General features: G+C 42.5%; 2 protein-coding genes across 3 annotated transcripts in view; one reads left to right on the top strand and one right to left on the bottom strand.

Annotated features, from left to right (window-relative positions):
* Positions 1-2249: 2249 nt before the first annotated feature.
* Positions 2250-12676, bottom strand: Il1a (interleukin 1 alpha). 2 transcript variants are annotated; one of them, NM_017019.2, is given in 7 exon segments: positions 2253-3561; positions 5568-5692; positions 7033-7206; positions 9091-9319; positions 10531-10579; positions 11673-11727; positions 12411-12463. In NM_017019.2, coding segments are annotated over 6 exon segments (813 nt in total). In that variant the 5' UTR covers positions 11720-11727; positions 12411-12463; the 3' UTR covers positions 2253-3372.
* A 7734-nt stretch (positions 12677-20410) lies between these two features.
* The window catches only part of LOC134486440 (uncharacterized), a 213532-nt gene continuing 208845 nt past the window's right edge, over positions 20411-25097 (top strand). Inside the window, exon 1 of the mRNA XM_087654953.1 lies at positions 20411-20515. Coding sequence (XP_087511079.1) covers positions 20475-20515 — 41 coding nt within the window. The 5' untranslated portion in view covers positions 20411-20474. The remainder of the gene's footprint in view (positions 20516-25097) is intronic.

Below are 25097 nucleotides of genomic sequence, written 5' to 3' on the forward strand. Positions count from 1 at the left end.
AGGCGTTGAGATTGGAGAATTTCGGAGAAGGCCCGCCCTATGGTCGGGTCACTTCCGCAGCGATGCCTCTAGAGTGAGAGCTGGTGGGTGAGGCCAGAAGTTGACAGGCTGACTGGCCGAGGAGAGGACCTTACTGTAGCCAAATTTGGGCTAAAGACGGTTGTGACAGTTAAACAACCGGGGAAAAACAAGCCGGAGACTAAGTATCTGTGCTATCGGTTAGGCTGGCTTTGACTGCAAATAATAGCATGCCAAATGCATGGTCCTTATTAGTTATTGTTTTCATTCTTGTGGCCAAATACCTACCAGAAATAGCTTCACTCCGTGTATTCCCTGAGCAGCTTGCGGCGGCTATAAAAATGGCGGAATCTGTCAAAAGTGTCCCAAGGGAAGGACATCCTAAAACACGGGAGCCCGGGAGTCACAGAGCTCTGAGGTGGGACAGTGTCCCATTTGAAGGGCATCTTGAGAATCTGAAACCCAGGAACTACACAGCTCTGAGGGGAGAAGGACATCCTGAGACATCAGAGCCCAGAATCCACACAGTTTTGAGAGGAAGCCTCTTCAGCAGAACCGTTGCAGATTCCAGGGGAGGGTATCTCCAGCCCAGCTCAGGAGCTCAGGAGCTCAGGAGCCTCCGCCCCATTCTACTTCTTTGCTTCTTCCCTTTCTCTATTAATTTCTTCTTGGCTTTTTGCAACGAGAGAGCCATATGAGGCAGCAGATCTCATAAAAGATATTTATTGGAGAAAAATGTTATGGTGGGAAGAGAAAAGAGCAAGGGGTTAGAAGAGTTTAAAAAAGAACAGATTTCCCAATAATGAGGAAAGTTTAAGAAAACTTATATAAATTTAAGAATGGAAGTAAAACATGGAAACATAGTAGCTTGTTTAAACAGAAAAGCATCAACAAGGTAAAGTTAAAACGCTAACCAAAGCCTGCTAGAAAGAAAAAAAAATCACGGAGAAAAGAGAAGGAAGAGTTACCACTGGCATATATATCTAAACATTATGAGGTGAGTGAGGGAAATAAAAAAATCACAAAAGTTTTTGTTATTTGGTTTTTTTTTTAATATGATAAAAAAGGATGAGAGGCTGGGATTAAGAGCATGTACTGTTTTTGCAGGTGACCAGAGTTGGTTCCCAGCACCCATATTAGATAGCACAATTACCTGTAACTCTAGCTCCATAGGGTCTGACACCCTGACGTACACCCATTGTGTGACAAAACTTGCCCTGGGGAGATGTAACACATGGCTACTTAGTCCGGGTAGGGATTCCATGACAGAACAAAGTATGGATACCACCACAGTGCAACAAGTCTTATTGGGGTTACCTGCAAGAATTTGGGTGAGGGGTCACCGCACATTTCAGCCGTTCGATTATTATTTCTGTGGATTTCCAACCCTCCTTTCTAAAATAGAGTCTATTATCCCTTATTCTGACTTTTTTCACTAGGTCCCAGGAAAGCAGCTTCCAGTCTGATGCATTATCTATAAAACCATGACTTGTTTTTGAAGGTACACTATGTGGTGAGTTTGTATGGACATCTACGTCCACTGAACATGGAGTGTATGCTCTAATGAGTCTGGGAATGTTATGATTTTCAGTGCTGTCTATCTGGGAATACTGGCAGCTAGCAAAAACGGAAGAAAAACTATGGAAATGGTATTTTTTTAAAAAGTAAAATATAAGATAAAAGAAAAACCATCATATCAAAGTTGCACAAGCCAAGCAAACAGAAAAATGAAAGAGCCCCTGGAGAAGGCACAAGAATCAGAGACCTATTCATTTCCAGTCAGGAGTCCCATGAAAGCATTAAACTGAAAGTTAAGAGTGTGCATGCAGAAACCTGTGCAGACCTGTGTAGGCCCTGTGACTGCTTCTCCAGGCTCTGTGAACTCATATGGGCTTTGCTCAGTTGTTTTAGAAGGCCGTGGTCTCCTGGTGTCCTCTTACATCCTTCTGTCTCCCCGACTCCTGCCTCTACTTCTTCAGGGTTCCCTGGGCTCTGAGGGGAGGGATTTGATGGAGACATCTCCTTCAGAGCTGTATAGGAACCTGGTTTTGTAAAGGGATGCTAACTTTAGTGAATTATGTGAGGGCCAACCAGTTGTCCCTAACTTCTAGGCAGTGAGGCAATAAAAACAACAAACAACAATAAAAAACCTCTTCACAGCATAACAAAAAACAAAAACAAAAACAAACAAAACCATCCCATTGCAAACCCAAACAAAAAGATAACAAATATGTCAGCTCAAACTTGCTTTATTTAATTATGATCAATAGTAATGATGAGTTGATTATTATTGTTGATATTTTTGTGACACCCTGGTTTGAGAACAAATTTGGAACCCAGAGGAAACACTGATTACATCCTAGAAAAGAAACTTCAGGTAACAGGGATGTGGTTGTCACAGTTAGGTTCTTCCCGTCTTTAGATGGTTAGCTTTAATTACAGGTGAGTTGAATGATGTAAGAAGACCCAGACAGCTTTAAGGACAGGAGGGCAAAAGACTGACCCAGTTATCATTTTAAATGAACGAAGTGAACAGTACAGATTGGTGATCATGACTGCAGGGCTCCTAAGGACAAGAATGTAAAGAGAGCTCCACGGATGTGGGAAACAGTGTACGTCTGTCTATAGCATGGTGTTTCAGAGGACACTGCATCTAACTGACCACCTAGAAAATTCTGCTGCTGAGGATGCCTGGCAAGCTCAGAGGATTTAAGGATGTGCCATAAATAATATAATTATCATAAATATATTTATAAATACATATATAAAATAACTTAAAAATAACATTCAACAGTCTGTCTCCTTCTTGAGGTCTGTTACAGAAGGATTTTATCCAAATGCTCTTACTGGAATAAAACCCACTGAGGTAGGAAAGATGTAGCTATTGTCCCCTTCCTTTTGAAAATGATAGCATTACGTTCTTACAACTTTATCCTACCCATCCGGCACTTTAGAAGCAGAAGGTGCACAGGGAGATAGGTTTCATGGGTCTGTGAATTCCCATTCCAGATGCAATTGAGTGTACTTTTCAGTTGTCTTATCCCTTAGTTAGCCCATCTGTAATATGAGCAGAGTCTTTTTGACCCTCCTAAGAATACCATGAAGAATAATAATTAAAATGATTAGTAGTGAGCAAACTATAGGGTACTCTTTAAATAACAAACAATATCATATGTCGGGCTGGTTCCACTAGGCTTTGCTCTTCTCTTACAAAGAGGGTAAACATTCATTTAGAATTACAAAGACTCAGCACATGCCATGCAAGTGACTTAGGACGAGGAACATTTCCTGTACATGGTACATACAGATTGTCAGCACTTCTCAAGAAAGTAGACTCCTGAAATAAGGCTGTTTTTATGATATCTGGAAGTCTATCATGGAGGGCAGTCCCCGTGCCAGGTGCACCTGACTTTGTTCTTTTGTGGCAATTAACAGCTCTGGGAAAGCTGCGGATGTGAAGTAGTTCTTAGAGTTGATTTTTTCCCAGAAGAAAATGAGGTCGGTCTCACTACCTGTGATGAGTTTTGGTGTTTCCGGAATCTCCTGTGACAAGCAAAACAGAATTCTGTTAGTGCACAAGAAGGCATTGAGAATAAAAAAAAAAAATACCCTGAAGGGCAACCCTCTGGCATCTGGCCTTCATGGGAAACAGCACTCTAGAGCCTGACAGGATGTGATCCGGGTTCCTTCATCTGGTCACTCATCAAACATTTATCAAATGCCTACTCGATGTACAGTCCAGACAATCCATAAGAGTTGATTTCCTTAGTTAATTGGAGAGAAATCTCATGAGTCATGAAGACTGTCAATGATACAGGCAATGCCCTAAATCCAGATGTGCGGCCTGTGAACATCCTGTCTTTAATGCTGGCACAACAAACGCTCATCAAGTCTCAACACCGATGATTCTAAGACGTCCACATTCTAAACATTCTGACCCCTAGTTTACAAATTAAACCTTTACGAAAACAGTGGGAGATGGGAATGATGTCTACCTCTGCATCTCCATCCAATCTGAAAGTTAACCATGCGTGTACACAAAAGCAAATAACGGAAACTCCACGGTGCTTCCCTGATCTGAGCAGCTGCCTGCTCTGGGGACGACCTTTTTAGACTGTATTCTTCCTCTGGGTATGAAGATAACCCAATAATAACCTTCATGGCAAAATGTATTTTGGATTCCACGTTTGTTCAGACTCCCTTTTTGTATTCTTTTAAATCTAAGTAAATGATTAGCTTCCCTTGGGTTTCGAGCTTCAGCAAAACCTGTACTATCCAAACCTCTTCCTCTCCTCCTTTCATGGCCTTCCTTTGGTCAGTCTACCTCCAAATGATACCCAGTCCCATTCCTTAGTCTTCTTCCCTGCTTCTCCTCTAATGTCCCAGCTGACTCTCTGCTTCCTCTAGTGTGTTTGTTCTGGACTATTGTCCATTCAAGATATATAAATGACACCAGCACCCTGCACTCTCTGAAAACCTTCAGTGGCTTTTGATTGTATACCAAACGTCCAGGGCCAAGAGTGCTCCACTGATGCTTGCAGCTGCCCGTGGGCTCATAACGCTCTAGGGAACTCAGGTCTTTGTAGTGGACTGAGATCCTTCTGTTAGGACATCCCATCCCTATCCTGTATTAGCTGGCCTTGTCTCTCAGGGAGCATGGCTCTCGTCCTTCCCTCTAAATAACTCTCCGCCCTTTTTCTGTCTTGGTGTCTAACGCATTTTCTGTCCAGCATCTTACTTTGTTGTTGTTGTCGTCCGTTTGACTTATCTATTGTCTGTGCTAGAGGACTATGCTCCATAAGGTTAGGGATTTTGGTGACTCTCTGTAACTTTTAATGCCATGCTTGAAAATGAGAAGACTCAGTAAATAATAGCTTGTTGAAGGAATTCATGAATGAAGTTACTGCCCTACTCAGTAGCTAATACTCTCATTTTACTTGACTCTGACGGAGAAATACAGACACCCACATACATTTTAGGTGGTGATGGGAGGCACTGGATTATACATTTACTGAATGAGAGTCACATTCTTCTCTATGGTTGAAATGTCTAATGCTAAAATGTGTGTGTGTCTAACCCTAACCCTACACGTGCGTGTGCGTGTGCGTGTGCGTGTGTGTGTGTGTGTGTGTGTGTGTGTGTGTGTGTGTGTGTGATAGTCATGGAGGATACGGGACTGGGATGAGAAACAATAGTATTATCAATGAACCATTGGAGTAGGAAAGCTAAGGTCTGAGTGTGGTGGCTTCTAGTTTTTGGCTTCACATATGCTAAGTCCTCTGTGATCTCAGTGGGCTCATTTGAGATTTCCAAGGCTGTCTGCATTGTCATAATGCTCTGTACCATGTAAATCAGATGGCGGATGTCAGATTAAAGATCGACAGAACAAATGGATGCTCTGGGATGGGAGGCAGATCAAGGAGGAAAGGGGTCACGTAGTGACTGGGCTGCAAGGATACTGCCATCCCAGGAGGGTCAGCTGCCTACTGTGACTGTTCACAAACGGTGGGAGGTGCATGAGGGCAAGTTTGAGATGGAAGTCAACTGACCTTCAGCAACACAGGCTTGTCTTCTCCCTGAGCACTCACAAAGAGCTGAGTATTTGAGACTTTGAGAGTCACAGGATATTTAGAGTCGTCTCCTCCCGATGAGTAGGCATACATGTCAAATTTTACTGTCAAAGAAAGAGCCAAGAAGAAAGTAAGTACACTATTATTTATTTATATAAAGAGATTTTAGATAGAGGCAGTGTGTGTGTGTGTGTGTGTGTGTGTGTGTGTGTGTGACTTTACACATTATTGCATCCTTTACAATGCCTGCTGCACTTACTAGGTGAGTAAATACGTTTTCTATGTAAAATGCTTCAGGGCCAAATACTTGCTGGATTTCTTCTGGTTACAGCAGTGGAATAAAACCTTGACATTTACTGGTTTATGAGTTCCTAATGGCTTAAAATGGAGTGATCTAAGAATCTCTCTCTCTCTCTCTCTCTCTCTCTCTCTCTCTCTCTCTCTCTCTCTCTTGCACACACACACACACACACACACACACACACACACACACACACACGTCCAGCATAGTAAAGTGACTGTACTGGTACCACCAGAAATGTAATGTAAATTACAGGAACGATAGTGGCAGGGGTTATGGTCAGTGACCGAGCATTGCTTACTGTGTGTATGGCTTGGGTTTGATATGTAGCTCCAGAAAGCAAGTGTGTGTGTGGTGTGTGTGTGTGTGTGTGTGTGTGTGTGTGAGAGAGAGAGAGAGAGAGAGAGAGAGAGAGAGAGAGAGAGAGATATGGGGGTTTAAAAATATGAATACTAAGTCAGTATGTGGAGGAAATCATGTGAGATAAGTAGGAAATAGAATACACAATAATTTGCAAAAGTCATAGAGAGCCTGTTAACTGAAGTGTGCACAGTGTCTCTATTCAGAAAGAACTCTGCCTGATTATAAGAAGTTCCTTCTGTGGCTCTTTAAAAACAATTTTGTATACTGATGATGCATTCTGCATCTAGAACAGGTTTATTATGGAAACCGGATCTGCATAACAGGAAATGTTGGGCACTGAATCCCATCCTTCAGATCCCAAAGCACTTAAGGGCTTTTGGCTTTTCCATTACATTATCCAAGTTAAAGAAGCTTTTCCTAGATGAACGCTAGCCGTAATTCTGACATTCAGGTTCTCCAAAAGATGGGGACTGACTGCTCCCCGTTCGCTTTGTTAACTATCTGGGTGCTCAGTTTTTCTCTTCTTTAACATCAGGATAGGGAACGTCTGTAAGCAGCAAGGAGAAGGTACGCCAGGAAGCTCTCTGTTCCGAGGAGTGATCTCTCTTTCAGAATGTGTATTCTGTCCTTCCCAGGGATTCTCTGTGGGGGTGGAGTGCTTCATTCTGTTCTAGAAGAACTGTGCTAAGCCCAGGATATAGATAACTTTGTGCTTTGGAAACCGAAAGTTCGAAAGAGGCAAAGAAACTCAGAGGGGAAGAGCGACGGACTTGCTGTTACCTTCAAGCTGCAGGTCATTTAACGAAGCAGCTTTGAGATGTATTCTGTCCATATCCACATATATATTTTGGTTGAGGGAATCATTCATGACGAACTCCTGCTTGACGATCCTTATCAATTTGTATCTCAAATTATTCTGGAAGCTGTGAGGTGCTGATCTGGGTTGGATGGTCTCTAAAATCAATACCACAAGTTCAGGTTATCGCCTAGTTACTAACAAAGATGACGTACACATGCCAGGACAAGCATGAGACATGGTTCTGAGAGGCACCGTCAGGGTAGCTAATCCAAGTGGAACAACTGAGACTGGTCACTAGGAGGCCTGATTCTACCAGGGTTTGTACTATTGGTAAATCAATTCATCAGGTAATAGTTTTATTTTATTTTTTAAAAGAAAGTTTTTAGAAATGTTAAGATTTTTGTTAGCCATCTTTCTTTCTTTCTTTCTTTCTTTCTTTCTTTCTTTCTCTCTCTCTCTCTCTCTCTCTCTCTCTCTCTCTTTCTTTCTTTCTTTCTTTCTTTCTTGTTTTTCCTTCAGGGTCTCATTATGAAAGCATGGCTGGCTTGGAATTCACTCTATAGATAAGAATAGACTTGAACTCACAAGTGCCTCTGCCTCCCACTGGGATTAAAAGTATGAACCACCATGCTTGGCCCTGTTAGCAAGTTTCCAAGTGACAAGGAAGACTACCAATATTCTCAATCTATATTTTCAGACGAGTATATGCTAAGTTAAAAGTAAATATCCAAAAAACTGCATATCACAATGTGTCACCATATCTATAAATAATACCTCTCTCTCTTTCTCTCTCTCTCCCACACACACACACACACACACACACACACACACACACACACATACACACACAGATATGATCAAGGATACAGGTCTACATTGGAAGGTAGATATATAAGTAGCTTCACTAATCTCCAGGTTCTGACTAATTTTACCTCTAGTATGCTGTTCTAAGGAAGTGAATGGTGACAGAAATTGACATAGATATTCACTGTCACTCCAATGTTGAAAGTGTGCTCTGAAAACTGTAATACATTAGATGGAAACGCTGGATATGGGGCCGTGTGTAGTAACCGTAACAGCATTGGGTATGTTTGCTCCTGTGTGCTCCTGTGTGCAGAAAGGACTTTAAGGAAACATTCTGTGCTGCTGGTAGGGTTAAAATCTGGGTGACAAAGTGGACATAGTATTTTCTCTTACACTTTATTTTAAAATCTTCTAGGCAGAGAGGTATAGTTGTCTAGGGTTTATATTGACTTGACTACTTGGTCTGCGTTTCCTGTGGAGGAGTGTCTAGTAAAGATACAAAAGAAAAATCTAGGGTTCTCATAGTCAGAGTAGATTGAATTAGCTGTGAGGGCTTCCAACTTAGAGACTGAGCCTTGCTTCCTCTTATGTAAAAGGAGAGCGGAAGGTTGTTTTGGAGCTTAGAGACAGCGATGCCATTAATAAATTAGTAGTGTTGTAGTATTTATAAAGGCAATGGGAGTAATAACAATGGTTGACATTTCATGGGTGGCGAAGTCACACTAGATATTCTTGTAGTCTAAATGTTTTAAAGTATTGGCTTATTTAATCTTTACAGGAACCCAGTGAGGTGTAAGACTTGGTCATCTTGGGGTTGGGGATTTAGCTCAGTGGTAGAGCGCTTGTCTAGCAAGCGCAAGGCCCTGGGTTCGGTCCCCAGCTCCGGAAAAAAAAAAAAAAGAAAAAGAAAAGACTTGGTCATCTCTATTCACAATATGGGGAACTGAAGCCCAGAGGGATTACAGAACATGACTAAGGCAGTAGAAGCTAGTAGAGGTCATGAGCCAATGGGCCATGACTGCTTTCTCTCCACCGAAGACCTTTACATGACCTTTGCAGGACAGCCAAGAAAGGAACCCTTGAGCAAGGGTTCTAGAAACTACTACTGACCTCTTCCCTGTAGTTATTGAGCTAATGTTTGGTCGTTATTTTGGTTCCAGGCTTTATTTTCTTTCCACTCCATTCTCACCACTTACTTAAAACTGAAAAATTCAATCTCACATTTTACTCCTTACCTTCTAAATCATGGGCTATGGCCTCCAGGTCATCTTCAGTAAAGGGCTGATTGAAACTTAGCCGTCTCTTCTTCAGAATCTTCCCTTTGTTTGATGTTGCTGACACCACCACCCGGCTCTCCTTGAAGGTGAAGGTGGACATCTTTGATGTTTCAGAGGTTCTCAGAGATACAAATTTATCTGTGCAGTTCTCATGAAGTGAGCCATAGCTTGCATCATAGAAGGATTTCTGTAAGGAGGAAACGTGGAACCTGAGAGGTGATCTATGCCCTTGAGATGAGATTCTTCAGTAGGATTTATATACTACAGGCTTAGCGAGAGTGATCTCTATTGCCCTCTCTCCCTCCCTCCTACCTTCCCTCCTTCCCTCTCTCCCTGTCTCCCCGATTTCCTCATCCTTCCACTGTCCTTCCTCCCCTCCCCACTCCCTTCCTTTCTTTTTCTTGCTTAGATTTCCCTGAAACCATGTTATTTTTTGGGGAGCAAGCCCATCTTTATGCTCAAAAATAAAACACTTTAATGAAATAGGTTAATATGCAACCCTGGTAAGTCAGAACCTTCCACTAAGAGGTCTGGCATCTACTTGAGAGTGCTTAAAATATTTTAGAAAATACATTTGGCCCTCTGTTTTGCCTGCCTGCATTCTCAAATTCAACCAGCCTTAAGAGTCAAAATATTTTCTAGAAATAAATGACATCTGTACTGCACATGTGCATTTTTTATTTCCTAAATAATCTAACCATTGCTTCATAAGCATAAGAATTGTTTCCACAGCGTCTGCATTGTGGCAGGTCTGGTGGGACACTTGGATATGATTTAAAGTCACTTGAGAATGCATGCATACATACTTTATACAAATAGAGGGTCATTTAATATATGGGACTTGAGCATCTGAAGAAGGTGGTCTCCCTTGATTCTAAGCTCCCATGGATGCCTTTGGTATAACTGTTCTTCTGAAAGCAGCTTTTAAAGCTAGTATCACAGACACACAAAATGATATGACCTGGTGTGTGTGTGTGTGTGTGTGTGTGTGTGTGTGTGTGTGTGTGTGTCTGTGTGTGTAACATTTAATTTCTCCTGGCTAGCCTCCTTTACCTCAGCTCTGTGGGCTATCTGGTTGTCTCTAGCCTTAGGTCTGTTAAGAGACAGACCCAGGTGAGTTGGACTGAAACAACTGGCTAGGGAGAACAAAGTTAATATTTTGAAGGAGCCTGGCCCAGCTCTTAGGGGTTCAGATAGTTCTCTATTCCGGAAAAGCAAATGAGTAGGAAGAATGTCAGTTAACTACTGGCATGAAGAGGCAAGTGTCTCATTTATGACAGGGAAACACAAGTGTATACTACTCAATGCTCATTGTGCTTCTCTGGTAGAGGATCTAGAGTGAAAGAAAAGGAAGAAAAAGAGAGCCCAGATCTATAAGAATGCTAATTATGTACTTACCTGATTCAGAGACAGATGGTCAATGGCAGAACTGTATTCTTCATTTTCACTGTCAAAAAAGAATATGAGACTATATTTTGTCCATTATTTTACTGTGGTCAGTGAGTATCATATCTAACTTAACACATTAACTTTGGGTAACACAGACAACATTCCTAAAAACTGATTTAGGCACAGGCACCATTGAATTCAAACGCTCTAACACAGTAATGACTTTTAGTGGATGTCTAAGAGCTAATCCATCCTTAGGAGAACTTGAGTCCTGTTAGGATGAGAGTAAGCTCCACAGTAACTGAGTACATGAACACACACACACACACACACACACACACACACACACACACACACACACACACGATCATTACTCTTGGAAAAGTTAAAGACTTCTGTACATTCATGTCTACTATACACATAGTAATTTATTTGTCACTAATTTGAAATTAGTAATTATTAGAACAGCTTTGTGCTTTATAAAAAATCAGGCATGACTAATGAACCAGAGTCTTAACAGAACCTCAGGGAAGACTTAAGGTCTTTAAAAGAAAAGGGTTTGATGCATCACAGGCGTACTTTGTCATACGCTACTTACTTTCATGTCTTCACCAAAACATTTACTGTTTGACATTTTGTAGCTTTATTAGCATTAGCATTAATTGTAAACAACAAGAACATCATATTAGTTAAGAATGTTCTAGAATTTCAACTCTCTGCTCTTTTGTCTTTTGTATCAGGGTAAGGTTTGACGATGAGTGTGAATCCATGTGCCCGAGAGCCGTTACCTCCTTTGACTGGGAACAGGTTCTCTTGAGAATGGATTCTCTCTCAAATAGCTCATTAAAACCCACTGCTGACTCTTTAGAGTGCCTACGTTGATGTTGATATAAAATTATGTCAGATTCAGTATACCTCAAAAATAATTTTCTACAATTTCCGTTTTTTCCTGCCAATGAAATATCCTTTTAGTATGACAGATGCCTGGTCTTTCTAGGTCTTCTCTGTCCTCAGGACTTCAGGGTCAATGTATATCTCCATAGCCTCTGCCAGCCTGTCCCCTGACTGGTCACATTAACTCTTAGTTAACTCGGATTCAAAAGAGTCTTGTGCCCTTCATTGAATCAAAAAAGGAAGACTCCGTTTCTTACCTATAGCAGTTCTTTAGGTCTTCAAACAAGTCAGGAACTTTGGCCATCTTGATTTCTGCAAGAGAACACCAGTGGCTGTCAGCTCAGTCCACCTCTAAACCCTGTGCTTGCAAGGGCAATGACCCTGCTTTGCTCTTCTTGAGAAACTACAGTAGTGACTTATCACATGTTCAGCATTTCCTCTATTCTCCTTCATCCTCCCTTACATTATTTCTGTATGCTTTTATCTTTTCCACTAGCTTGTTTTCAAGAATGTTTTCTCTAACTTGGTATTCTTTGTGTCCAGTCTATCGCCTCACACATAGTAGGCACTTAGTAAAAGTTGAACAGAATAAGGAAAAAAATTAAAATCACCTGAGTGAGGTGTCTGCCTTATATAGAGGCAAGGGAGACACAGAGTGGGAACCTGCTGGTCTCTTTCATTTTTGTCAGGAGAGATGTCCGCTCTCCAGAAAATGGTTCAGCTTTGCTGATAGACTCGCTCACGTGAATCTTGTTCAGCTGCTCCCTAAGTTCTCTATCACTAGAAAGAGAATTCTTTTCTGAGCCTCTCACTCCAGCCCCTGCTCTAAATCAGACAAGAGAAGATGAAGAGGAAGAGGAGGAGGAGGAGGAGGAGGAGGAGGAGGGAGGAGAGAAGAAGAGACCATTTTCCTTACGAAAGATGTCTTGAGAGAGGACAGTCGAGGAGCAAACAAAAGACAATTCTCATAGCCTCAGATGGGATAAGGACAATACCTTTGCCGACTCAAGCGCCAATGAGTTGACTCCCTCTGTGCCCTGGAGACTTTAAGTCTGAGTCAGGCTTCTCTCTGTCTTTATAGTCTTCCTCAAGTAGTAGGTGTGGTCATGAGTGTGTGTCATTGGGAATTTACAGGAAACAATTCTGCTTCGTATCTTTCTGTGTTCATTCTTCTTGATACGGGCTAGAAGGACAGATTATACACTGGTAATAATGTTGCTTGCAAAGACTCTGCGGGCTGTTGGCTTGATCTGCCTATTTCTCGCTTGCTCCATGTGACTATAAACATGTAGTCTTACAAAAAGGGAAGAGTGGCAGGAAGCTCACCAATGGAAGAGGAAGGGAGACATCCTCAAATCGGAGCGGGAGTCGGACTAGGACAGGTGCTCCATAGTTGTACTTTGTGTTTTGGTCTAATTTGTTTATTGTGCCCCAGGACTGAATACAGATGGGAGGGATAATTGGCAGCTAAGGCAGGGCATTTGAGGGAAAAATGAGCTCCCCACCCCTCTTTGAAGGGTAAAATTTGCTTGAATAAGTCAGCAGTCCACGTATAAAACAATGGCCTTCTGGTTAAAGGTAAAGGAGGTAAAAGTGACACTGAACATAAAGACCTGGGCCCTCTTACTCCTTTAAACAGTATTAACGCACTTCCTACAGAGACGACAGCTTCAGAGGAGAGTTGTCAGCCCCAGCCACATCATGGTAAAGTAGCTCTGTCCCACTACCTAGTGTCCTTCAGGATAGTTCAGGAGAGAGGATAAGCTGCCCACTTTTGGAGGCAGGGACAAAGTCCCAGCCAGGGGAGTGCCTCAGCCCAGGAGTGGGGGTTGTGGGAGAGGAAGGTATGGATTCTTACACAGATCAGCATTGCCTTTTTATTAGAAACAGTTTCAGTTCCTAGACGCCAGGCCAGTCTAAGAGATAGACTCTCAGCAAAGCAGTGTTTCAGCTTTTCTACTTGGCATTTAAGCCGTGTAACTTTTAAATAAAGGAAGTGGGTGGTAGACAAGGAAAGAAAAAAGTGGCAAAGAGAGAAAAGCAAACCACTGAAACATGGAATAAAAATCAAACCAAACCAAACACAAAACTGTGAGGCTAGGAGTAAAGCAGCTTACGTGAGTTGGATGAACCACGCCCTCTGGCCCTTTTAAATCACAGAGTGGAGCTGTTTAGATGTTCTTTGGTTCTATTGCATATGTAAACTCTCCAGTTCCAATGTGGCTGTCCAGTCTGTCCCTCCTCTTGTTATATTTATAAACAAAATTCAAAGATGAGTGGTATCCTACGTAAGGGAAGGAAGGACAAGCACAGAAGTAGACTGGAGCCAAAGCTTGGGCGGGTGTCTAAACAGATCTATGAGCAGTGACGGCAGTCAGCTAGCTCCACATCCTTGCTTACCTTCATTCCCCTCTAGGCAATACAGAAATGTTAATCTTGCTATCTTCTGCCTGTCGGACATCTTGTGAGGATAATCACTAAGAAACGATTGCAAGGTGCATTGTGAATGTGGGCTGCTATGGAGATGCAACTAAACACAAATAATGACACTAATGATGGCCTCAGTCACTTGAGAGTCTGTGGAGTCATCACCATGATGCCTTAGTTCACTGCAGAAAATAGAGTTCTCAGGAAAGCAGGGCTTTGAAAACTTCACTGGGGAAGACATTTTTGAGTGAAGGTCACTACCTAGCCATTTGGTTTCTGAGAACAGTGCACAAGCCCTCTTTGGCAATCTGGGAAAGCACCCTTGGTTCTTCATTCCCGTGTTATAGAGAATTCCCCAAATGAGAGTTTGGTTGAGAAACAGGCAATTTGGGTCAGTGTACCTCTCAATCTACTCTTTCACATGGCCTTCTTGGAAAGTGGTTCTGAGGGGGGAAAGACAGTGCAGGAAGTTCAGAGAGGGAGAGCTCTGTAGCATCTAAACCAAGCCTTTTAGGGAAGGGAGAGGACAGCATTGGGCAGGGCTTTATTTACTCCTTTCCTAAATAATTCAGAAATAAATATTGTATACTTATTCGGTACAATAGACCTTGCCATACATTAATGTTTTCCTTTCAGGAGCCACAGAACTAGGCACGCAAGAGGAAATGATGTGCGTTGGTAGGTGGGTGGACTTGCTTTGTAGGCTCGGATGTTATGGCTCCAAAGGGTCTGTCTGCCTCATTCTTTCTCTCTCTCTACTTCTCTTCATCTCTCCATCTCATCCTCTTCTCCCTCTCTCTTGTTCTTGACAGGGTCTCACTATCCATCTGAGTCTGCTCTCAAGCTCTTGTTCCTCCTGCCTCAGCCTCCCGAGGGCTGGGATTATAGGCTCGGCTGTGTATGGTCACAGTAAGGGTCCTAAGAACCTCAGTGATCTTTTTCATGTGTCAATGCCTTAAGGCTAACAGTATGCTCTCACTTTTGCCTCCAGCTGCACATACACAGGTGCCATTCCTGTGTCCTTATGCGGCTGAAGACACTGGAAGAACGGAATGACCCAATGAAGGTTACAGAAACCTAGACGCAGACAAAACCTGAACCTGAAACTCAGATTCTGATTTGTGGTCAGATCTCGTCAGTCTGGATCCTAGAATGCTTTCTCACTGTCACTGGCAAGTCTTTGCTGAAATGCATTGACTCTAAGGTCTTTGCCACCTCAGATACCCTGAGTGATTCTAGAATTTTATAAAAACAAAAGATGGCCTTGGGAGATGGCTGAGAAGTTAAAATGACATCCAGAGGAGTAAGAGGACCAGAGGTCAGATACCCACAACCCACATAAATTCTGGGTGATCATGGCAGCCTGCTTGTAATTTCAGTGTCAGAAAATAGACCCAGGGAATCTGGACTGACTATATCTGCAAGCTCTGGGTTGCATTAAGAGACCCTACCTCAAACAATCAGATGAGTGACTGAGGAAGGTTTCTGATATCAACCTTGGGCCTCAGTACTCACTCATAAATTGTATGCACATGTACTCAAACAATGCACTTACCACAACAAACAAACAAACAAACAAACAAACAACAGCTGCCCCAAAGATGAAAAAGGGTTTCTCCCTTCTCTCTTCTAGTGAAATCTTTTTTTATTCTGTGATACCCTGAAAACAGAAGGAAGGCTGCCATTGCGATGAACAAAGTTTGGCAGTGGGGTATGGCTGTGGACTCTGGCATGGCTTTCTGGTGTACCATGATGGTGGTAAACATATGTAAATGTCTTTAGAATCAACCTTAAAATTAGCACTCAATACCTGGATGTGAAAGGAATCCCTTGAATGCAGAGAGAAGCACAACTCTGAATTTTCTGTTAGGAAAGTTTGGCTCTTTGTGTCCCCGGGTTCTGCATTCCTAGACTGAACCTAGGCAGAGATACTTGGGGATGGGGGAGGAGGAGTATCCTGTCTTGAACTTAGGTAGACTTTCTTGTCGTCATCATTCTGGAAACAGTACAGGGATGTAGAAATGAATTCAAGGCACACAGAGGCTATGTATTATGTGAATGCATAGCTATGTTCTATCGGGATATGAGCATTTACAGAGTTTGACATTCATGAGGGCATAGAGATCCTGGAATTAACTATTCACTTGTCTGCCTCAAGGGAGAGGTGTGCTTCTCTTCAGGTGATACGTAGCCTGTTCAGAGGCATAAACATGAAGAGACAAGTGAGCTTTCAGTGCCATTCACGCCCTACTTAGTTTTAATTCTATGACAGTTAGGTAGGAGGGAAAGATGGCATCCACAACACCCTACTAGCTCCCAGGTTTTACAATATGTTATCTCAATTTAATCCTCTCACCAGACCAGAGAGGTAGGTCATCCCATCACACATTACAGAAGAGGAAGTAAGGTTTTAGCAAAGTTAAGTAACCAGCCTGAGGTTGCAAGGTTAGCAGGTTGCGGAAATGGGATTCAGACGAGAGTCTCTACTCAACCTCAAGGCTGTCTCTGTGTCTGAATGTGCTCTCTCTCTCTCTCTCTCTCTCTCTCTCTCTCTCTCCCTCTCTCTCTCCCCCTCTGTCTTTGTTTCTGTCTCTCTCTGTTTCTCTTGCTCTCTCTCTCACACATGTACACACAAAGATTTTTATAAAGAATGAAGGAAATCTATGATGCTTCTGAACATTTTCTTTCTGTCATTTCCATCAAGTGATCTCCTGAAAGCTGACAATGAAGCCAGCGATGACCCCTGACCCCATGTAGATAATTACACTCTGAGGCTAAGTGTAATAAAGGTATGAAACAGAGGCACTTGCCAGTCTTGGACTGGAAGAGGATAATTCAGTGTGGAGAGAAAAGGGAACATTCTGGACCAAGCAGATGCTGTGAGGGTCAAGTAAATGAAAGCATGAAGGCTGGAGCTCAGAGCCACCTGTGGAGGGAGATGGGTTGGTAAGCTGAGAATGGAGGACTGGGAGGAAAGCAGGAGCTGCAGTGAAAGGGCCTCATGTAGCCCTCATGAAGTCTTTCTTGGAGCATTAGTGCGAAGATATCTAAGCTCTGCCTGTTCATAACTTGATCAGTTTCGCACTTTTGTTTTTGTGCTGCAAGAGATTGGACCAGGAGGTCCTAGTTAAGCATGCTACCACTGAGCTGCATCCCCAGTTAGCTTTGTCTTTTTAAAGGTAACAGTTTTGAGTCCGAGAACTATTCTAGGTTGCAAAAGAGCACACAGAGAGATGACAACTCTCTAAGTGTATCCAAAGCAGTCTTTCTACCTGAACTCAAGTGCGTTTGACTAAGATATTCCAGGAGCCCAGGAGCAGAGGGTCAGCTGTGGCTTGGAGATGACAGGAGATTCAAACGTGAGCATCAGGAGGGACACCCACGGATGAAGTTTGGACATCGAATCACTGGGTGGTTGGCTAGCTGTGACCTCTTCTCTCCGCTTTAGCTCATTCCTTCCCTTATGGCTGCTCTCTGTTTCTGAATTCCCTTTCTCTCACCTCTTGTGCTGAGTAATGGAGCCTTGACCTCTTCCTTGCCTTCTCTCCTGGGTGCCCTTCAGAAGTGAGTTCATCAGCAGGCTCCCTGTGTGGCAACCCTGGTGTCTGGGCCTGTCTCTTACTTTCCTTCTTCTGGGGTAATTGTGATCTTCTGGTCAAATGTGCATTTCTTAAAAGAGAATTTCTTTCCTTTTGAGTCTTTTTCTCATTGGTGTCATGGTTATCTCTAGTTTGAACTTGTTTCTCAATTAAAAAAGTAGTATGTTTAAAATGTCTATTATTAAATATTGCTGTGTTGGGGAAATACATAAAAGGACTAAAATAAAGCCCATGAAAAATGCAATGGCTGCAGCTAGTTACTACTGCAATTTATTTTGATGTAATTTCTATTAGCCTTTTTGTCTTTAAAACCTATGCAAATTTTTGTTTAGATAATTGGAATACTCTGAAATCTTTTGATGTCTGCTTTCCTGGAATCACTGTGTGGTAGGTAGCTAATTTGCTTGCTAAATATCCATCTGCTCATGTGTGGGACTGCCTGATGGATGTCTGTCTTCCTGGTCTCCTTTGCAGTTAATCTGGGGACACATGGCACACTCTGGCCAACTGCCTGTGAGCAGGAAGTTGATTGAGTTCTGCTGATGCAACCAGGGTCAGCTAGTTCGTCACACTCAACTTCCTTTGATGCAGCAACCACAGAGGTCATGTGACCCAGATACTTCTGTGGTAAAGGCATGAAGCTAGAGTACCTGCGTTAGACTTGGCAGCCATGGGAAATGCATCTTACGTTTTGGCAAATCACTGAGATTTCAGTTTGTTTCTGTGGTAAAACCAGACCTATTCTGACTAAGGCTGTGTGTGAGTCTCCTTCCCTTCTTTACCACAGACCAGGATGACATATATTCTCTCAAAATTCCTCTCTAACACAATCGATTGTGTCCGTGTCGTGTCTTCATTAGCATTCTTCTCATAACGCTCTCTGCCCTCTGGGAGAAGGCTTTTCCAGTAAGACAAGTCAACATCCTAATTAGATGCTTATGGTGGGGCTGAATTTAGATTCCAGATGTAAAGATAAGTTGGTTTTGAGAGCAAAATGGATAATAATAAAGTTGGTAATGTTGAGTTAATATGTCAGGCTGATAAAATAACCTAACATATTTAGTGCTTCACAGTTTTTCAAAGTATTTAAATGTTTTTGTATGTGTATAGTGCGTTTGTGTATGTGTTTTGTGTTCACATGCACATGTGCATGTGTATGCATACATGTGAGAATACTGCATGACTATAAAAGACTAAAGGGCACCAGCAGGTATCAGTCCTCACCTCTCACCTAGTTTGAGATAGGGTCTTTTTTCTTGTTTTGTCATTTTGTTCTCTAGGGTGGCTGGCCTGTGAGCTTCCAGTGTTTCCCCTGTGTCCTCTCGTCTTATAGTTGGAGTGCTGAGATTAAGTATATATGCTACCATATTCAAGTTTATGTGGGTTCTGGGCATTCAATCTCAGGTCTTTATGCTTGAGTGACAAGTACTTTACACACTGAGCCATTTCTCCAGACCTCAAGAAATTTTAAATAAAAAGGTAAACAAGAATCTAATATGATGGGAGGCTGAATTTTAATGCATGCCAACAGTCCTATGCCCCGTGTGTGATTCCTCCTCCTCCTCCTCCTCCTCCTCCTCCTCCTCCTTCTCTTCTTCCTCCTCCTCTTCCTTCTATTTCTTCCTGTTTGTTTGTTTGAGGAATGTCTCTCTGTGTATCCTTGACTGTCCTGAAACTTGTTTTGTAGACCAGGTTGGCCTCGAACTGAGAGATTTGCTGCCTTCGCCCTCTGATGCTGGGGTTAAGCGGTGTCACCATCACTGCTGGCAAAATGTGGAGCCAGGTTGGCCTCCAACTCGTGATCTTCCTGGCTCTATCTCCCTCAGCAAATCCTACCAGTGTGCACCAACAGACCCAGCTCCCTCCTGCTTTTTGATGTGAACTGTTGACTGAGGATGATGGGTTTCCAACTGAAGCAACTACTATTCAGGGTGGGATCAACAGGCGTAGCATACAATGTGGTCAGATAGGCAAATCTTCATCTGACTTTGATCTTGGACACTGTCCAGTCTTAAACAATCCTCACACTTCTCGGGGCTTCCCTCATTTATGATGTGGGAGATTGGACTGGGTAACTACCTGGAGTAGTCTAGTTCTGGCTGTTCATTCCCGACTGCATGATGATCCTGAGCATGACCCTGTTCTGTTATGGTTCCCTGTGTTCCTGAAACCCTGTGTCTGGTCGCAGGGTGTCCTTTTCAGACCCACTTCCTTACCTTTCTCTTGTACGTCTTTTGTTGTCTCATGTACAGTTGAGTCACAGACGAGTGCCAAGTTCTCCCTGCTTTTTTCCTTCATGATTTCAATGGCAAACTTGGTATTTTGGCTCCTAAACTAAACAGAAATAAAACCTTTCTTAGCATATGCTTATTTACTGACAAGTTAGAAGGGTTTTGGCTTTTCTACCACGACTGTGAAAGGGTGATTGATTCCTCAGTCTTGCTTTCAAGAAAGCCTGGTGTACAAGAAAGACCTTCAGGGTCCTTTATACCCCTTCAGGAAAAGAAATTTATGTTTCTGAGACTGAGAATTTGGACAAGGTTAAAGCGTTTTGCTAGGAAAACAAATATCCAAGGGAAGGAGAATATTTAGGTTTCTTCCTTTTGCTTTGTTTCCTAGGGCATATTTCATCCTACACAGTGTTACTCAAGGGTCAAGTTTGGACTGTGGAATGGAGCAGTGTGAGCCCAGGGCAGGTGTTTCTCAGGAGTGCTGTGCAAAGCTGTATGAGTCAGCTTAGTAGCTGGCTTGCTTCTTGGCTCAGTTGACAATGAAAAGTACTGGAGGGGAGAACTGGCAAAGAACCCCACTGTTTTTAAGATTTTCAAGACCCAGGAACAAGGGAAGAATGCAAGGGAGTAAATGCAGGCAAAGGTGACTGGAACAAAGACAGAAGCTGGATGGGAGGGTGGGGAGTGCCCGAAGTGGGAGGGAGCTCAGGCAAGCCTACAGGGAGGTTACCTGGAGCTGCCATTAGCTTGGGAACTTAGATTTGCATAGCGGAGAATGGCTATTCCAGGCTGAGGAGACAGGATGAGCAAAGGCATAATCCAGCGTTTGTGTCCTATTGTGAGGTAAGCTGCTCCCTCTCCAGAGCTTGGGTTGCTTTGCTTGCCAAACTGCTCTAGCAATTTCTCACAGTGTTTTGGAAACATCACATTAGACTGTGTTAGTGTTGGTCACCTTTCCATCCATGACAGATGCCACGCTGTCCCAGCTTCACTCCTTTGTACAGTTTATTCTTTCCTTGGAATCTATTTTCCTTCTACCCAGGGAGCTCAGACTTCTCTCCTCTTTGTCCAGGTCCCTCCCTGAATCAGGATGGAAAACATGATTTTTCGAAAGTAAGGAATGTCAAAGGTGGCAAAAATCAGTCACACTCAATATCAATCAGGCTACACTCAAAAGGAGTCTACTTGTCTACAGTAGACATAACAGGCTGAGGTAACTACTAAAAGTTATCTCTGCGTTCATTCACAGATGCACACACTCATTCAAAAAAGACAGTCTTTGAACATAGAGAACACAGTGAGAGCCGAGGACTGAGTGTAATACAGACAAGGTTGTTAACCTCATGAGGCTGGAAGATCATGTGTGTTAGAAAATCTGTGAGCAAGCCAAGTGTAGAAGCCATGGGAGTAAGAAGCAGTGTAGCATAAATGCAGGACTGGAGGGAGGTTCAGGGGGTGGGCAGTTTACCATAGGATACCAAAATCCTTGGTGGAAAGACCTTTCAACTCTAGATTCTACTTTTAGAGACTGATAGGAAAAAAAATCATCCCCAGGATTACCTAAACATTGGCCTTTGATAGCTCTTGGTTTATAATTTAGTTCTTCTAATTAAATTAACTAAAGTTCTTTCAGCTTACTTGGGATTTAATTAGATATGACTTGAAATCCGGTAAGTTTGGCGTTGAAATCTAGCTTGCTGTCTCTTAGGCAGCCTTTGAGGAAATCAGGGACCAGGGAGTCAGAAGTTTCTATTTCCTTCCTTAAGGGGATATGAATGTCACTTCCCCTCTCTCTATTTTGTTTCTACGAATTCTTTCTTTCTATACTGCAAGACCCACTAGTTCAGTTTTCTAGAAATTTCCACAGGCTGAAGGCAAAGCAGAACTAAATGGTGGGGAAATCTGGGTAAATGCTTCTGTAGTCTTGAAGCTTACCCTACACGGTGACTCAAATTGCCCAGAGAGATCATCTGTTTCCTCTAGACGTCTCCAGTTTTTCTAGTCCAGACTCCAGTCATCACAGAATCCCCTTCTACTCTCCTGCATACCCAGATGACCTCGCATCAGTCCCCACTTCCTTCTGCCCATCCATTCCTTCCATGCCCCTGCCTCTACCATCAGTCTCATCACTGATTTCCCTCACCCACTCTTTCCTCACCGTGCTCCTGGAGGATGAATCACTTCTGGTCATATTTGTCACTCTCGGAATCTCTCATGTTACATTTATATCTTTGCTTCATTCCCCATTGTTCACAAGTGAAAGTTCAAAGTTCTAAATACCTTACAGATACAGTAACCATAGAGTCTCACACAGGTTATCACCAAAACTAAACGAGATTGTTATTGTCTTTGGCAGGCTGACTGGCTGGCTGGTGTTTTGAGACAGAATCTTGCTACTATCATTTGCCTATACAATTTGGTACCACTCCACCTACATTCAGTTTCATTAAATAAAGACTCAAGAAGTTGGCTAGTATGTACCTTTGGTAGTTAGCATTAGTTGTCAACCAGACACAACTTAGGATCACTTGGGAAGAGAAGTGAGGGGCTGGCTCCATCAGGCTGGCCTGTGGGTGACTGTCTTAATTAAGTTAATTGATGCAGGAAGACCCATCCCACTGGAGGTGGCACCTAGCCAGGGGATTCTGAATCCTATAAGAGTGGAAAGATAGAAGCGGGCACAAGTAGGCAAGTAAGGGAACATGTGCGTATTGATTAGTCTCTGTTCTTGACTGCGGGCAATGTGACCGGCTGGTTGAAGTCTCTAACTTGACCTACCTGCAATGAGGAACTGTAAACCTGGGTTTTATTAAGCCAAATACGCCCTTTCTTCTAAGGTGCTTTTTTTTATCAGGTTACTTTATCACAGCAACAGAAATTAAACTATGGCAGCTCCTATGATTGCTTCTTTTTGGAAATTTGGAGTGATTTCTCTAATCCAACCTCCCCAGAAGAATATGTCATCTTTTTACTCTATTCCTGTGAACATGGGGTTGCCTAAAAAGCTGGAAAACGTCTTAGAGCCCACCGAGAAAGTGCACAGCTGTGATACAAGGATGTTCTTCCTTCTGGTACAATGAATATCTGTGGGTCCTTAACTCCCATTTATTTACCTTAGGTGGTCTTTTCTTCTTTTCCTTTTTACAGAAGGCTTGGTACCTCTAGGGAGCCCTTAGAATCCTATGGTGTTTCTTTATACCTCCCAGAGTATCTTCTAACTGGCTCTCAGAGACCTTTTCTGTTTGATCCTCATGGAATTGATTGCTCTTCTTAGGGCAAGGTCAGTTTGCTGAGTCCCTTATGAAATGGGGTAGTGTGGGGTAGGGTGGTCTTTTTTCTGGTCAAGTATTGGGTTTCAGTCACACTTTTATGGAACAGAGTTGACTTTCACAATACTGTTCTTTCTTGGCATTCTTAACCAAGTTATCTCTTGAAGAAAGGCTTGGCTGGGTAATTACTGTTGTGCACTGGCTTAATGGTACGTGAGGTTATTGCAAAACTATAATGCATATTGGGTATCGTGGTGTGTGCCTGAAATTACAGTACCTGAGAGACTGAAGCAGGAGAATGTTTAGCTTTGAGACTAGCCCGTGCTCTGTAGGAAGATCCTGCTCCTGTTTCAAACAAACAAACAAACAAACAAACAAACAAACAAACAAACAACAAATCCAGCTATTTAACCACCCCTCCCCAAAGAAGTTTTGGTTGGGGTAGAAGTCACATGTGTGGCCCCGATGGACACTAGTTTCATTTCTCATTCTAGAAAGAAGAACCTTTGGAAGAGGACAGAGGAGAATTTCTGTCATCCAGAGTAGAGGTAGCTTCATCTTCTTTGTAAGATAGTTGTGAACAATAAAGCAAAAGGTGCATTTCTCGGTGAAAATAAGAAAGATTTAAGTTTACTCTCTCATGTAACCTTAAAGTACTTTGAAAAGTGCTGTTCTTGTAGAAATATCACTAATCTACATACCTTTGACCAATTAATAAGCCCACAGTTTCTATTATCTAGACAGGAAACTGAGCCCCTGGGAAGGTTGGCCGGTTCTACCCTAATCGATCTCTTGCTGTGTCTCTGAACCACGCCTCATTCTGTGTTGGCTTTGCACAAATTAGCCTGGTGGAACTGTAACAAATTCCACTCACTGTGACAGACGCCAATCCTCTGAGTATTTCCTCTAAGCTCGACAACGTTTTGAATGCTAAAGAGAATGCAAATGTAATTCAAGGCTCTCGGAACAACCACGCAGTGATTAGTGTACTCAAAGTTAAAGAGATGGAGAAAGAGGAGTTTTTATATGCTTTTGATTGGAGTGTAAAGTGATACGATTACTTCGGGAAGCAAGTCATAGTTTTTTTTTTAAAGGTAAACATAAATCTAACATGAAACTCCTTCAGTCTTCCATTCCTAGGTCTTTACTTACCTGAAAGAAGGAAAGTCTATCTTTATGTAAACATTTTTATGGGGATGTTCATAGCAATATGTTTTATTGTTGTTAAAAATGGAAATAACTCTAAGTCTTCAACAAGTGCCTGGACAGCAACGGCTAAGCCAGGTAACACAGTGCTCCCACTCAGCAATAAAAAGCGATGACTTATGGCACACATATGCCTTTAATCCCAGCACTCAGGAGGCAAAGGTTGGCCAATTTTTGTGAGTTCAAGGCCAGCCTGATTTACAGAGCTATTTCTAGACAGCCAAAGACAAAGAAACCATGTCTTGAAACATGAAACCAATCTGAAACATAAAGAAGGAACACATGGGACAGTATGTACCTCAGATCGATGGTGCACACTGTCAGGCAGAAAGAGAATGCATACTGTATGCTCCACTTATACCAAATTCTAGAAAGTGTGAACAAGTCCATGGGGACAGCAGGCACCAACACTTGGTAAAGGGAGGGAGGACAGAGTGGCGACAAGGGGTCCACCATGGGGCAGGAGAAAAAACAGATGTGTTCAGCATCTTGGTCCTGTCACTTGGTTTCACTGTACATGCTTTTGCCAAATTATTGAATTGTGCATTTTAAATGTGTGGGTTTTTTTTGTTTTGTTTTTTGTTTTTTTTTTTTGGATCTTTTTTTTTTCGGAGCTGGGGACCGAACCCAGGGCCTTGCGCTTCCTTATGTGTGGGTTTTTAAAAAGATTTGATGATATATTTAACATTATTTTTTTTATGATCAAGGATATGTGTGTGTGTGTGTGTGTGTCTGTGTGTGTGTCTGTGTGTGTGTCTGTGTGCACACACTCATGCATGTGTGGATTCCCTTCTTGCCTTCTACTGTGTGAGGCCAGGGGTCAAACTCAGATCTTCAGGCTTGTCAACAAGTGCTTTTTACCCAATTGAGTCATCTCTCTGGTCTCTAAATTAGCATATTTTATGTTAATTCTAGCACAATAAAGCTGTCAAGAGAATATATCTAAGGAT

The sequence above is a fragment of the Rattus norvegicus genome, chromosome 3 (assembly GCF_021556685.1).
Source record: "Rattus norvegicus strain SHRSP/BbbUtx chromosome 3, alternate assembly SHRSP_T2T, whole genome shotgun sequence".
Lineage (NCBI taxonomy): Eukaryota > Metazoa > Chordata > Mammalia > Rodentia > Muridae > Rattus > Rattus norvegicus.